Raw genomic sequence first — 16,181 nt, 5'->3', positions numbered from 1 at the left:
TTTGATTACCCAAGCAATGAATTTTGACAACAAGACTATGAGCAGCTAAACACAGTTGAATTAAACTTACATGTATATAAAATAATAAAAATAACAATAACAACAGTTATAGTCTTAATAATAACAATCATCATTACAATTGTTTATGTCTAAATAGCTGCCATCATTTACTTCCATTAAAATAACTGTTTCAATTATTTGGCCAAACTCTTCTCTTGGGCTGGATGATCTGGAGGTTCTATGATTGAAAGACCCAAAATAACACCAAGAAAATATGGTTTGGAGTGAATCCTACAGAATATACACCTCACTTTTCGCTACTGGATTTGAAATACATGTATCATTTGCATTTCGGGCAGCCTTTGTTTCTACATTTGCTAGTTGGCCAAAAGTGTCGAAGATTGAAACAGATTGTGATATTGGTTTTTGAAATATAGTCTGGCAGAACAGTCTTCAAAGTTAATCTTGTCTGCTTGTAACTTAAAACGCCTGGGAGACCCATTTGGCTACAATGAAATGATGGTTTTGTCATTTAGAGTTATAGAATTAATTTCTTTGCGAACATTTAGTTTCATAGTGAATATTTGACAAAATTTAAAATTTACATAAAATTAAGGGAACCCACCTTTTTTTTCGAAATTCAAGTTCCCTTGAGGAAATCAACAAGCCGTTAGGCAAATTTTGATTGAAATCTATGCTCACTGAGTTCTATTTCGAGCAATGGCCTTAAGGCCCGGGCCAAACGTTGAACTCCACATGGGTCGAACCTAATGCAAATGAGCAAAACCTATTGTTTTTGGTCATTTGCATAAGGTTCGACTCATGTGAAGTTGGACGTTTGGCCTTGCCTAAGAACATCAGTCTGAAAGTAAGCCAATAAAGCACCATAAATTAGAACCAATTCAGCCTGATAGATAAAATAAAATAATATATAAAAGAAACAGGATGCCTGAATAAGAAAGTGACGTATTAAAGTACTGTGACATGCATACTTATATAAGTAGCAGTATTTATTTATTTGAAATTAATTTGTTGGTGTAATCAAACATAGGCACACTAAGCGTGCAGGAGTTATTTTTTCCATTTATGGGGTGCTTAAGGGTGATACTGGGTGATTGTCATGTTGGGATGGTTTGCATCATGGGTTGAGCTTCTTGTGTATGGCAGCCCACGGGGTCACTTTTTTGCACAATATTTGCTTCCAAAAAAATTTATTTTTTTGTAGTAAATAATAAAGATGGTAAATTTTTTAAGCTCGGTAAATAAATATAGGTTATTCACCAGCCGGGAGGTCCGTATTGGGAAAAACTGTGCCCGAGGTCTTGGATACCGCCCGAGGCCGCAGGCCTCGGGCGGTTCCAAGACCGAGGGCACAGTTTTTCCCAATACGGACCGACCAAGGCTGGTGAATAACGTTTTTATTTTTTCCTACTTTATTTGTTTTTAAAAGAAACCTAGGAAGATTGTGTCACAAAATCTTTGTTTGTATACGCGCGTCATTTCAATGTTGTGTCGATCGACGGAATAGCAAGAGTGTAAAATGCTGAATGTTTGTTATTTAATTCGGATTAAAATAGCCTCGCTTAAATGAACCGAACTAACAGAAAGGTTTAGCATATTAAATTGACACTGAAGAGATTCAACAACAAAAAATTAAAGTAGTAAATATTGCATTCATGTAAATGTAAAATCAAGCCAAAGCATTTATATCATTGACAAAACTGAACACTTTTAAATCGATTTCGGCTTCCCAATGAATGTTTTGAAAGGAACTGTGTTCATAGGATAGTAATTCTCGGACTAAAAAATATTATCTGACTGAAAGACAGTTTCGGTACAGCTATACATACTTGTTTTTAACGAATTAATAAACTCTGCGTTGATTCCCAGCAGAATTTCTTTGTGATAAACAGTGCGAAAGTGAAACTGAATGAAATGCGTAGTTTGGACGTACGGCACAATATTGCAAGAATTATTTTGGCTGTTTTGCAATTAAGAATCTCATTTTCTTGAATGATAGCAACTAAAGTTTTGTTTTGGCAAAAAGTGGCTGATAAAAAGTGCAGCCCGTACCGTAATGGCGTGATTATGATTGCGAAATGACAAACAAACACAAACTACGAAACTAGAACTCGATTTTGTCGATCAAGAAATGAATACTCGCCTTTAGAAGAACTTTGAGGCCTTTAATTCCACTTCTATTTTGTCTTTTCACATTTACAGCGGTTGGTGAGAACAGGGTTGGAAACTAAAATTTCGGAGCACTCGCCATCCGGGCGAGTGACCTTCAAATTGCACTCGCCCAGATCAATTTTCACTCGCCCAGTCTTCTTTCATTAAAAAAGAAAAATTTAGGCCCCCTCCCCCTACGAATTTCTAATCACGTTGATACTCACTGTGCCACTTTGGTGGTCGATCGCAACGCAGACTGCAATCTATTTCTTCAATGAAAAATTGCCAAATAGAGACCTTACTCCACAATAAAAACAAGAGCACACTTACTTCAAAAGTTGAAACGCAGTTTTAATTGATACGTATTTCCAAATTCTTGTTGTTTGCAAGCGAAATTATACAGGAAAAGAGGTGAGAAATGACCATCTTGCTGCCATCTTGCTGCGTTTCGTGGCTCGGTGGATGAGTTAGTGAATTTTTGACCAGAGGTATTACTTTGTACAAGTACGTCCGTCATGTAACATGCCCCAAAATGGAAGCCATTTTTGTCTGTTTACGAACGCGAACACAGCTTTGTTTGAGATTTCAAAATGTTGGTAAGCTATCGGCTTGTGGACAGTGTAGATTATTTTAAAGTGGGAAGTAAAAGTTTCGCTTTTTCTGAATAATATATTCTGGATATGACAATCGTACTCGCCAAACCGGGCGAGTGATCCGTGATTTGTACTCGCCCGACAGTTTTCACACTCGCCGGGGCGAGCGGGCGAGCGCTAATTTCCAACCCTGTGAGAAGCTGTTTCGATTTTGCAGAGCAAATCATTCATGCGTTCGTTCGTACAACGCTGCAAAATGATTTTGCGCGGAAAAATTCACTCGACGATTCATCTCGCAACAGATACCGCCTGCTGTGAGCGGGCCGGATTGGAGAATACCGCCCACTCCCGGAACCAATCAGATTGCAGGATTTGTAGAATACCGCCCGCTCACGAACAAAGAAAAAAAATAAATAGTGAAGATGTTCAGTAATCAACATGACACGAGCATGGGACAAAGAAAAAATCTGAGTCCCTGACGGGAATCGAACCCATGGCCTCCCCAACTGAGCTACGAGAGACTCGTTGTGAGCTGGGCCATTTACTAGGTTGATATGTGACACGCGTCCTGCATACTGATAGGATCAGCAATGTCGAAATCATCAAGTTTGTAGTAAATAATAAAGATGGTAAATTTTTAAGCTCGGTAAATAAATAGTGAAGATGAAGTAATCAAAATGACACGAGCATGGGACAAAGAAAAAATCTGAGTCCCCGACGGGAATCGAACCCATGGCCTCCCAGATACCGGTTGGGCGCTCAAATATAAATAGCGACAACGAAAGACACAAGACACAAAAAGACCTAATTTCAATGGAGTCGTTTTCAAACATTTCTACCAAACAAGTTGTAATAAATTAGTTCAAAAATCTTTCTCACCTGGAAAGTAAGTAAAACTAAAATCAACTCTACTTTCCTGGTAGAATAAACTTGTGGATTGAGCGACCGATTTACGATCTTACCAAGCTAAGATAACGTTTTAACCACATTACAAGTTTTGTCGCTAACATTTCATTTTTTCGCGATCAGCCGTATAAAACATGCATGGAAAGGCGATCTATCCTTCACTGAGTGCTTAGAGTAATTATTCAACAGGTCTTACCTCTAAATGAAGAAATGCTCCAGAAAAACCCAAAGCAGTTTCATTAACTGAAGCTCGAACAAACAATGGCTGGATGCACTTGAATCGACAAAGGTAAACAAAGAGCCTCGAGTAAACACCACTACATGAATGTTACACCACGTCTTCTTCCCGTTCTTGGTGCTGACCAAAAAAATTGCGGGCTTTATGCTTACGGAACTTCACGTCATGTTCACGTTCACGGTCACGAAACATCAGAGTCGAATCAGAGGGCCCTTTTCCTTAAAGAAGCAAACCAAAACAACACAAGCAAGCATTTAATAATCTACCTTGCTTGTTTTACCGACCTGGATAGGTTCTTCATAATTTAAATGCCTAATTTAAAGAAATATAAAGCGGTACGACTGCCATCTTGTTTTCCCGAAAGCTGCACGAAAATTCACGAAGATAAACTCGGCAATCGTGAAACTAGGTCCCAGTCTTAGCTTGCGTTACTGCTCCCTTCACAGCGAACACAGTGTGTTTCGGCGCAAAAGTTAAAAGTTGTTGGCGTCCGTTAATCGTAAGGAATTCTTTTTGTTAAGGTAAGATAAGTTTTCCTTCCTTTTTAACGCAACCGAGTATCATGTGAGCCAATGTAGCGGATTGTAGGTTCAATGTTGACAGAGAATTTTAGTTATGATTGAATTAGCGCAGGATCTTGAGTTCGGCTAGATTGCAGAATACCCCGCCACTTTTTTGCATCTTAGTGAATAACAAAAGTGCCTATTGTGTTATACCTCGTTCTTAAAGCGTTCTGACACATGTAAATGAAGTGGAGGGGTATTCTGCAATCGCTTCGACCAGTAAAATTTAATTCTCACTATGACTATAGCTGTGGTTGCCCCCGCTTTTTAAGTGATGGCGTGACATCGCTTTATGCCATCGAACGATCGGTTCGTTTTGTCTGTTTGGCCCGATCGAACAGAAAATCAAGTTTAACTTAACAAGAAATCGCCGCGTAAACACAAAAGCAAAATACTTCCGTGCAGTTAGAATGGAACACTACAATGTATAAACGAAAGAGATTAATTATATATGATGGGGTCTATTTGATTTAGTTGACAGAAATTTCTAATTCTTATAATACAATGAGACACTGTGAGCAAGAGACCGTTTGACCTTTCTCGCAGCTTAAAAGCTTGCTCGCGCGTATCGTATGTCGTTTATCTGTGATATGATCATATCACACTACATTATAACGCAATATTTGTTGAGACAACATAGGGAAATCTAAAAAAAGTATAAAAATATAAAATAAAATATTACTGTTGTTCAATTGAGAAAATTTATGAAGAAAATGTATTGTTTGCATCCTTGGTCTGTGAATTCATAACAGCTATACAATCACTAACAAGCTTCTTATGTTTAAAAAATGTAAGCTGCAGTTGGATAACAGTTTTTTTCACACACAAGGTGTCAGCCACTTTTATTTACTTTAAGTTTTTCCTCAAAATTATGTAAGACCCCTTGTGAAATGCCATCGCTTCTGCATGCATCGCGTGCCATTTATTATATAAGCTTAATTGTTTACAGGCAGTTATCAAACTGAAGATTGAATGATCTTGAACACAGGGGGTCCAGGCTCACGCTTTAACAACTCGGTCAAAATGGTGGCGTCAATATTATCCAGGCGTATCCAATCGAACGTTCGGTAATCGAACCCAATCGAACACCAATCGTTCGATTGGGTTCAGTAATCGAACATAATCGAACTCACAATAAAATTTGGTCAATCGAACAAAATCGAACGTTCGATTACCGAACAGTCGATAATCGAACAAAATCGAACGTTCAGTTACTGAATGGTCGACAATCGTACTCAATTGAAGGTTCGATTACTGAACTTCTGTTTGTTTACATCGCGGACATTTTGCACCGTTCCCCTGATTAGTCCTGCATGATTTTCTTATCAACAGACGGATTCCAAACATTATCACATCGAGGGTGAGGGTGCATCCATTAGTTCAACAAAGTGTCTACATGTCTGGCAGCTGGACAGGAGTCATAAAATACTCCGTGTCCATCTGGCGAACATTGAAGCAAATAAATAGGCTAAATCTGCTTAATGACCAGCAGTCAGAATACAAATCAGGAAAAAACCTGTGTAGCGTATGTATGATATGACAAAAATAAAACAAAAATTTTTTGTTGATGCGCTGAAATACAAAATTTCTCGGACGGTTTGAGACTTCTGTCTCTTCATCAGTGTAGAAATGCCGTTCACTGATAGCATGCGCTCATATATTTAAATAAAAGTTAAAGTGCATCTTCGACATACATAAGCGCTTGCTTGTAATGGCACAGAAAAGCAAAGTCAATGTTCATCCCGTTTGGATGCAGAGTCTTGTGATGAAAAATTAGCCTTTCTTCCGTGCAACGTCGATCTCATGTGATTGCATGATATTGATTGTCAATAGAGCTCTTCAGATTCATTTAGAACAGTTTGGATAAGAAAAGTGCCTTTAAATTCCTTGAATTTGCTAGAATTATTGGACTGTAGGACAGGGTGCACTTTATGCCTCCTGTCCGTCTACCAGACATCTAGAGTAACACACAGTGTTTGTTCAAACCAGCTGTTTGGTGAGTTGTCATGAGTCTGAGAGGGTGCTGTGGGAGTAGACCCGCGGGACTTAATTTTCGCGATTTTTCACGATTTTCAAAAAATCATGAATTTTAAGACTCGAATTTTAAGACTTTTAAGAATCTGGACTTTTTTCTTATTGGTCAGGAAACAAAGGGCAACACTAAACTATGTCCTGACTGGTTGAGTTTAAGAGTGACTTCCAGTCTAAAAATATATTGTGTCCACAGACCTTTATACTGGATTTGGAGATTGAGTTTTTGAAACACTCGAAGGTGAACAAAGAACTGTAGCCTGAAGCATAGTTTGCTAAAAGTATGAAGCAAGTTCTAATCATTTTTTCCTGAGCTGCCCGATTTTCAAATTTTCCTGATATTTATTATTGAACTGCTTCAGAAAGTTCTTTCGTCGAAGCGATAAAAGAATTAGATAAACTTCGGTATTTTCTTGACATTGTCTGTCTTTGTTATTCTTTGCACGCACAATTTTGGAGTTAAAATATTAAAAAATATCTTTCTTTACTGCTATAAATTTCGCTGAAATCTCAGCCTCGTCAGGCATGTTCCGCCATCTTGGATTCTAGATGTTTTGGTACTCAGTGTATGATACACCAAGTGTCTTGGACAGTCCACCGACTTAAAACTCCCTAGAGTAGTGCTTGACGATGGTGAATTGTGATGTGGCACTCTGTGTGAGGCCTTACATGAAGTCGGTGGACTGTCCAAGACACTAAGTGTATCATACACTGAGTACCAGGGCATCTAGAATCCAAGATGGCGGAACATGCCTGACGAGGCTGAGATGTCAGCGAAATTTATAGCAGTAAACAAAGATATTTTTAATATTTTAACTCCAAAATCGTGCGTTCAAAGAATAACAAAGACAGAGAATCTCAAAAAATTACCGAAGTTTATTATTGAACTGTTAAAGCAGTTTATGTGTTACATGCGATTGAAAACAGATGTGACGGAACTTCAGGAGTCAAAGAACACTTAATTTATTTTTTTAATCTCATGTTCAAAGAAATAGAAATAAGTTGAAGAGCTCCGGAGAAGAACGGCCCCTGGACTTTCTGGCTAAATCAAACATTATCAAAACAGCTCCAAATTGGGCATGCAGGTTTGTTTACATGTGCTAAACACTGTCCTGCGTTTCATTTTGCTGGTCTTTCGTTCGTTTTCGAAAAATAACATATGCAAAAAAAAATATTTTGTAGCTTATATTGTCCACAGTAATCCAGCACTAGATATTTTTCCACACATCGCATGTTCAAATCTTGCCTCAAGGAACTTTATTACAGTCGTCCGGGATGTAAAAACAGCGTTTCACAAACCAACTTTGCTGACCGGCCGCCATTATTAAATTTGCTCACAGGCGGTAGCAGCGAGGGACTGGGACTCGCTATTCTATTGTGACGTCTTAAGTCACATGTTAGGGATTCAAGTACAGAGAACAAAAATGGCGCATTTCTTGAGAAAATAAACTACTGGTTCGTTTGAGTCCAAGTGCGTCCACTTGGCGGTTGAAGGACATCATTAAGTCTGAAAACCCGTAAGTCTCACAGCATTTCTCGAAGAAATGAGAGATGTTTGGCCTTTGTTTTGTACAATAGTGCTGTTTAGCGCTCAAGAGAAAAGTTGTTCGACAAAGGCCAGCGGAGCCAAGTGATAAATAAAGTCTAAAAAGGCAGATCTCTTGTTGGGAACAATGTCAGCGTGAGTTTTGCAGTGTCCCCTTGGGTGCTGCAGCGACAAAGTTGCCGAGAAGCGAACTGGTTTTAGACTTTAAAAAATTCTTTAGATGTTTGGCAGGGCACGTTCCGTTCACAAAATTTTTTCTGTGCCTCATTAAATATTCATCAATCAATTTATCGATTCGTGCGAACGAAAACCTCAGAAGTTTATCTTGTTTTCGCAGGATTTTGTAGATGTATGATGATGTAAGGAGTGGAGATAGAAGTGAGAGCAAGCCGTCGGCACTTAACTGAAAGCAAAACTAGTATGATGTGACAACATGAGCAAACGTAGTCAATCAACAATCAGTCTTTATTTCACTTTCACCTCAAATTACAGCTAATGGTAACAGATGACAATAGTCTTGCCCGAAACAACAAAAAGCAGCTAACCGCAAGCAGACTGCAGTGAAAGCTAGCCGCTTGAAACGCTAACCCTAACCCTTTAACTTGGGTTTAGCTTTTTAGCCCTAAATTTGAAAGGAAACCCTAGCGTTGAAATGGGGTTAGGGTTAAGCTTTTTTCACTAGGGTTAAGCTTAGGGGTTAGGGCTAGGCCTGTAATCCCAAAACTTTAGCTGGTTTCATTGTTTTGCAGAACAAAAGGTTTCCTTTGTTTATCGTTTGTGAAAGAAACAAAGTCCTTAAGACGCCGCCAGCGAAAAACCTTTTCTTTTGCATATGTTATTTTTCGAAAACGAACGAAAGACCAGCAAAATTAAACAAAGGACAGTGTTAAGCACACGTAAACAAACCTGCATGCGCAATTTGGAGCTGTTTTGATAACGTTCGATTTAGCCAGAAAGTCCAGGGGCCGTTCTTCCCCGGAGCTCTTCAATTATCTGCACATCTTCTACATCTTAAGGGTTTTTTTTCCTTTTTTAAAAATTTCCCCAACTATGGTCGGCCCTTAATGACAGCCCTGTCTTAAGGACGTTCACGCTAATTGTTAATGCGCATCCTTACTGCGCACGTAGTTCATGTCACAAGGTCACGCCACATGCATGCGAGCGCATGCTGAGAAAACTTTCCAAACACATACAGGGTGAGTAGTTTTGCTTGCAGTTTCCTCTCTTAAACGGTCGGTGACCCCCATTTTTTTCGGGATAATAACCTTTTGGGTTGATCTCTACCAATTGACAAAAAATGAGCAAAATTCGAATGTTAGAAGTTACCGGTATTTTTTTTTTCATTTTCTCTTCCCGTGCGTGATCGAATCAGTCCAATTTTGCAGCATATTTTTTCTGTTTTGAATATTTGCAAATCCAATTGTTAAAGACAAAGTTAACTGAAATTTTTGGAAATTATTGTTGTTGTAATGCCATTTCTGAGGGCCGTAATGTGCAATAATACCGGTAATTATTTTGGAATCATTCAGGCAGTATTCCTAAATTGGGAATTCCTCTATTTATTAATTTCGCTTTCATTTCTTTTCAAGGAATACAGACAAAGCAGACAACAAAACAGCAATATGACTGAAAGGTTCCATAAAAGAAACAAACAAGTCAGCTTTGCAAGAAATTTGCCAACACTAAAGAAAACACAGAAAGAAAAGGTGCACAATGAGTTCAAACAGCAAGTTAAGTCTCAAGGGGGACATTTAGAGACAGAGGAGAGGCAAGCAAAAGATTTGCAGAAGCTTTCTGAAGAAAAGCCTTATAAATGCAAAACTTGTAACAAGTGTTTTACGCAAGCAGGAATTTTACGAATACATGAAATGCGACACACTGGAGAGAAACCTCATGAATGCAAAACATGTAAAAAGTGTTTCATCTCGAGTTCAAGTTTGCGGCGGCATAATAGAACACATACTGGAGAAAAGCCTTATAAATGCAAGACCTGTGATAAGTGCTTTAGCGTATTGGGGAATCTTAAGAGTCATGAACGGATACACACAGGAGAAAAGCCTTATAAATGCAAACACTGTGACAAGTGGTTTAGGTTAGCAGGAGATTTACGGCAACATGAAATGATACACACTGGAGAGAAGCCTCATAAATGCAAAACCTGTGGCAAGTGTTTTACCACAACTTCTAAGTTACGAAGACATAATAGAACACACACAGGAGAGATGCCTTTTAAATGCAAACAGTGTGATAAGTGTTTTAGACAGCCAGAAAGCTTAAAGTCACATAAGAGATCCCATACAGGAGAAAAACCTTATAAATGCAAGCAATGTGGTAAGTGTTTTTCCTCACAAGGATATGTAAAGTTGCATTTAAGAACCCACACTGGAGAGAAACCATATGAATGCGAGCAATGTAGAAAGTGTTTCAGCTTAAAAGAAAATCTGAAGACACATGAAAGATTGCACACTGGAGAGAAGCCTTTTAAATGCCAGCAATGTGGAAGATGTTTTGCCCATAGAGGAAATTTGCAGCAACATAAATTCGTCCACACAGGAAAAAAGCCGTACAAATGCAAAAAGTGTGAAAAGTGTTTTGGCGCACAAAGAGACTTGCGAAGGCATGACAGGACACACACAGAAAAAAAGCGCAATAAATGCAAACAGAGTGACAACTGTTTCAGTAAAACAGAAAGTCTTAGGAAACATAAAAGTGTCCATACTGGAAAGAAACCTTGTTGTGTTAAGCAGAATGGCAACTGTTTTGCCCAGAAAGAAAATTTGCAGACACCTAATAAGGAGCATGTTGGAGAGTTATCTCATGAATACAAGCAGTGTGATTCTGGATTTGTCTGCTGGATTTGCCAGGAAGAACTAAGTAGTGAGGCTCTACTTGCTGACCACTATGACAATCATATGAAATTGGACTAAATAATTAGCCAGAAAATTAGAGGGGTACTCTGGTAAGTTTTGGGTGGGTATGTGCAGCCTGGGCATCGAAATCAGCACCATGTTTTAGAATGAATTTGTAAATAAGACGCTGTTCTAGAAATAGGTCAATTTTTAATACCCCATTGTTGCTGTTGTTAAGTTGAAGCTTTCATGTGTTCAAAATATCATACCCCATTCTAGGATTGGAATTGGCTCTAAAAATGGATACCACGTTCTAGATCAGGAGTGGCAAAATTTCAACCCTGTTGGGTGGCACATACCTGTAAAGGCGTTCAGGAGAGTACCCCTAGGTTGAACAGTTATTAATTAATTAATTTATTTATAAATTTATTCATTTACTTATTTATTTATTGACACATCTTTTAACACAGTAAAAACATCAGGAATTCAGTACTATTCAAGATACAAAATCTAAATCTGTTAAACTGGCAATCGTGTTAAGCGTCCATTAGTTGTCTGTTAAACACTTCCTCTCATTCAGATTTAAAGCAAACTAAGTACTCGATAGAGTGTACATGTATTTGTTTGAGCTGTACTGTTTAGAATCAGCTTATTTCTTGTTAATTGACTGGAGAAACAGTGGTGCACCCTGTAATTTTTTATACTGACATTCTTTCTCTTGTTAATTGAATTGCCACAATTCATTGCATCTTGTTAAAACTTGTTGTGCGTTTACAAGTAATTATTAATAAAACTTTTCGCATCAATCCTTTTGTTTTACGTAGTTGATTTTACTAGGGGCATTTCTGTGGTTTTTGTAGGTATCGCTGATTATTTCTTGTTCATAAAGCTCGCCAAATTTGCTCTTTTCGGCCATTTTTCTGATGGAACTGTCGCTTCCCGCAGAAAAATTTTACGCTGAGCGGCACGTGCCGAACTCATTTCCCATATAAGGTCAAACATAGGTATATGAGCTGATAACCGGGATTCAGTGAACCAATCAGAAAGCTAGAAATGCAATATCCGAGGTTGAGAATTTATAAACTGGTTTATTTAGTTAGGTGGTCTGTCTGAGGATGGGGACTTCGACTCTTTATGGACCATCCTTATGGCATCTTTCTGTTGTGATATGTTACATCATTTTGTCAATTTGCCATTAAGTTGTAATAATTATCATAATTTTAATAAGTGTATGTGACTCCAGCCTAATTGGTATTCAAAGAAATTCCCGAAATTCTATAAGGGAGGGACCATTATTTCTTAGAGGGGAGTATGAAAAATTTTCCTCCGCCAACTCTTTTTTTAGTTTATGCACCTAGGGCTCTGCAAACATTTTTTCGAAATTCAAACTAACTTATTATAGAAAATTAACGATACATGTAATTAACGCGAATTTCAAAAATTCGCGTTAATTTTATGTACCTTAATTTATGTCATTGTTAATTTAAATCACACTATTTTACAGCATTGTTATTTTAAGAGACATTTATTTTCTGCAAAGTTATGTTTACACGTGATCTACTTCTCCGTCAAAGCCGCAGGAATAATAGAGGCAGTGGAAAGAGCCAGGACGGGATGTATTCCATCCCTGGACCCATTCACTGAATATTAGTCACTATTTCGTCCATTTACATATCTTTGTTGTATATGGTTTATCAGAATTAAACCTCAAGTTCTGTTTTTGGACGTTGTTGTTTTGTCTTTTGAATAGCGCAGGTTGCAATAAAAATTACTACGCATCAAATTCGCGTTAATTAACTGCATGTAAGCACACACCACACGAGAATTCGCGTTAATTAAATGCATGTTAACATAACTTTTCGACAATTCGCGTTAATTTTATTACGCGTACATTTTGTTCGCGTTGTTAAAATGCTTCGTTATATTCCTGTAATAAGGTATTCTTTGTTATACATATCGTGTTTCAAACAACTTATTTTGTCTTTCTAGGCTCTGCTATTTTTTTAAAGAATTTTCATCCCCCCTCCAAAAAATAATGGTCCGTCCCTAAATGATTATGAGTGATTATTATGTGGCACACATTTGTCTACCTTCATGTGGAAAATGTCCAAAAAAAATCACAAGGAAAGAGTGAAAAAGAGGCATCCTACAATAGTATTCCAGTTAAGGTTCAGGGACAATTCAAAGGTAAGGATTACTGGTAGATCTCTTTTTGACCTAAACGTATTCACTTATTGTCAATTTCAAAACAATATATTCTGTAAGGATATAAATGTTTTTCTCAAGAATAATAGGGTGGGGTGGGGCGTATACCGTAAAATTCCGGTTATAAGCCCTGGGCTTATACAACTTCGTAAGGGGTTTTGGGTGGGCTTATAAACGGAGGTGCTTATATCTATTATATCTTATATTATCATATTTTTATTACATTTTATTATCTATTATATCTTATATTATTATATCCAAGTATTATTAATAAAAGTTTTCGCATCAATCCTTTTGTTTTACGTAGTTGATTTTACTAGTGGCATTTTTGTGGTTTTTGTAGGCACCGCTGATTATTTCTTGTTCATAAAGCTCGCCAAATTTGCTCTTTTCGGCCATTTTTCTGATGGAACTGTCGCTTCCCGCAGAAAAATTTTACGCTGAGCGGCACGTGCCGAACTCATTTCCCATATAAGGTCAAACATAGGTATATGAGCTGATAACCGGGATTCAGTGAACCAATCAGAAAGCTAGAAATGCAATATCCGAGGTTGAGAATTTATATACTGGTATATTTAGTTAGGTGGTCTGTCTGAGGATGGGGACTTAGACTCTTTATGGACCATCCTTATGGCATCTTTCTGTTGTGATATGTTACATCATTTTGTCAATTTGCCATTAAAGATGAATTCCAGTCTGTACTGCGCAATCTCGGCTGCAATGTTTATGTGAGCCCACACACGAAGGAATGTTTACAAGCAAAACTAAAAATTCCGCGACAAACTTACCTTTTTCTTCATAATTAACGCCAGATATCCTTGCAGAACAAATAATAACGAGTAGAGGAACCTTGACGCTATTTCAAACCGACGTTTCAGCTCATCGGAAATTCTTGAACGAAACGAACTGTAATGGCGAACTAAAAAACTTCATGTATGCTGTCACCGAAGTGTAACGTTTCAACGAATTCAAAACAAAAACGAAAACAAACCCCGGGTCTGCGCAGTACGGACTGGAAATCAGCTTTAAGTTGTAATAATTATCATAATTTTAATAAAAATATTTCCGGTGAATAACAACATTTTAATATCTCAGTCAAAATGCACGGGGTTTTTTCATACTTCATTGCACACCTCACCCAGAATTGAGACCTTTTTTCTGGGTGCCAGGGTCTTTCTAGACTTTCTCAAAGTCCTTCGACGCGCGGTTTAAGTATGTCACGTCGCGACTTCGTCACTCGCGGTCGTCGCTTCAGGCGACTTGGTGCAAGTCTAGCCGGTCTTTCCGACTATCGACCATCGCCAATGCCTGCGAGAGAGAAACTGGGCTCCAATAAAACCTCCGTAAGTCACCATAAGTGTTTAACAAAGATTCTGCACTCACCCTCGGCAGGGAAATAAATGGTCGTTTTCTTCTAAACGAGCATGATGTCATACGTTGACTACAATATATCACGATAAAAAAAAGTTTAAAATTCTACTTTTAGATTTTTTATTTGAATACTGTAAACTGAAACACGTATTTAGGTCTACAGTCCTTTTTTTGTGCGCACGCAGCAAAATTTCTATTTCTTTCAAAATATTAATTCTTGTTCAATCTTAAAAGTTTATAATGTAAGATCAAACTCTATTTTGTTGTCATAATGTTGCTCAATAAAATAATTTCAAAAAGGCTAAAAAGGGATAAAAAGTTATTAAAGTTCTTAAAAACAAAACGTTTTCGACTCTAAGGTCATCATCAGTGTGAAATGAACAGTTGCATTCAACTTAGTTTTGTGTTGTTATGTAATTCCCGAGGGGAACAGTTTGGCGATAAAACAGTGCACCTGTTTATTCAAAGTTGGTTTCTCGCAAGCAATCAACAGGCCTTCCATTATTTTACGTCGAAAAGTTTTTTTTTGCCGTGAACGCGATGTTTCATGTGTATAGGTGATCTGGATTTTTTGAGAGGTGGCGGGCTGGCTCCGAGTTATGGGTCTTATTCTCGTGCTCTGCTTTTCGCACTGTGAAATTACGTTTTGTTTCACCAATGTAAGCCAATGGTTTCGCCAATGTTTGTTGAACTGCATTAATATTTTAATGCAAGTGTTTTTTCTAAAAAAATATAGTTCCCTATTCAGATTACTATGGTTCCCAGTATACCTAACTATGGCGGGTCGTTTATTTAACAGGCTAAGTATCAGGCGATATTCCGCGCGATTTCGCAGCATAATTGTTAAATAAAAATATGCTAAAACAGTGGATAGCGTTGTTGGCGCGCTCTGATTGGCTACTCAAACTCCAGATATCCTTTGCTATTCACCTCCGAGCAACGCGCGCGAGAAAATTGTAATCGTTGACAGGAATAAACAGTTAAATACCGATAACTTGATCCTTCAAGGAAAATTGGAAAAAGTTCGGGGGTTCGAGTTATCGAGGGCAAAATTAGTAAGAAAATGTCCTGAAGGGGGGATTAAAAAAGGTTCCAGTTAGCGGGAGTAACGAGTTACTGAGGGTTCGAATTATCGGGATTCAACTGTAGTCAAAAATCATCTTTTTGGGTTATATTTATATCTGAATGTTTTTAATAAGTATATACCAAAACAACTATTTACCTCAGTGTCAGTGGTTAGTGTCCGCGGCTCGGTAAATAACCACCACTAGCCACCTCCACTTCGGTGAATAGTTGTTAATTATTCCACGAGCGCGCGTTGGATATGAGACGCGTTGCGCCGAGTTGGCTATAACCACCTCTTATCCAACATTGTTTCAAAGAATTACAATATTTGAGCTCCCCGGCTGATCTTGTTGAGGCGTACACCTAACATGTTTTGTGGTCCATGGTATATGAGCTCATATACCATTGCATGTTAACCAATCAAAATTCAGGAATTGCAACCGTCAAACCATAGCTAGTTCTAAGACTTACATATAACGGCTATTCCTTTTGCACAAAAACTAACGCGGTGATCACCATTTTTTATTACATTTTTTGTAATGCTCATAACATAATTCTTTCTTTCTTTCTTTTTTTGAATCATCGGAATCAACTTAAACTCCAGCAATTGCTGGTGATAACCAAGTCTTGAGTTGTCGAAAG

The 16,181-nt window shown here is 37.9% G+C and overlaps 2 protein-coding genes across 2 annotated transcripts in view; one reads left to right on the top strand and one right to left on the bottom strand.

Moving 5' to 3' along the window:
- Positions 1 to 3,892, bottom strand: part of LOC144661408 (uncharacterized) — a 44,932-nt gene extending 41,040 nt beyond the window's left edge. Inside the window, exon 1 of the mRNA XM_078522155.1 lies at positions 3,868 to 3,892. The gene's annotated coding sequence lies outside the window, so the exon portion shown is untranslated. The remainder of the gene's footprint in view (positions 1 to 3,867) is intronic.
- Positions 3,893 to 4,362: 470 nt separating this feature from the next.
- On the top strand, positions 4,363 to 12,833 carry LOC144661407 (uncharacterized). The gene is made up of 2 exons (XM_078522154.1): positions 4,363 to 4,430; positions 9,639 to 12,833. Exon 2 carries the CDS (start codon positions 9,672 to 9,674, stop codon positions 10,974 to 10,976), a length of 1,305 nt encoding a protein of 434 aa, XP_078378280.1. The 5' UTR covers positions 4,363 to 4,430; positions 9,639 to 9,671; the 3' UTR covers positions 10,977 to 12,833.
- Positions 12,834 to 16,181: the final 3,348 nt, after the last annotated feature.

The sequence above is a fragment of the Oculina patagonica genome, chromosome 7 (genome assembly GCF_052425735.1).
Source record: "Oculina patagonica isolate OP01 chromosome 7, crgOcupat, whole genome shotgun sequence".
NCBI lineage: Eukaryota > Metazoa > Cnidaria > Anthozoa > Scleractinia > Oculinidae > Oculina > Oculina patagonica.
Note: the sequence above shows the minus strand (reverse complement) of the source record. Positions and strands in the feature narration are given on the sequence as shown.

Bases quoted from the DNA above. Each gene is read 5' to 3' on its own strand.
- LOC144661407 (XM_078522154.1), top strand. From the start codon at position 9,672: ATGACTGAAAGGTTCCATAAAAGAAACAAACAAGTCAGCTTTGCAAGA.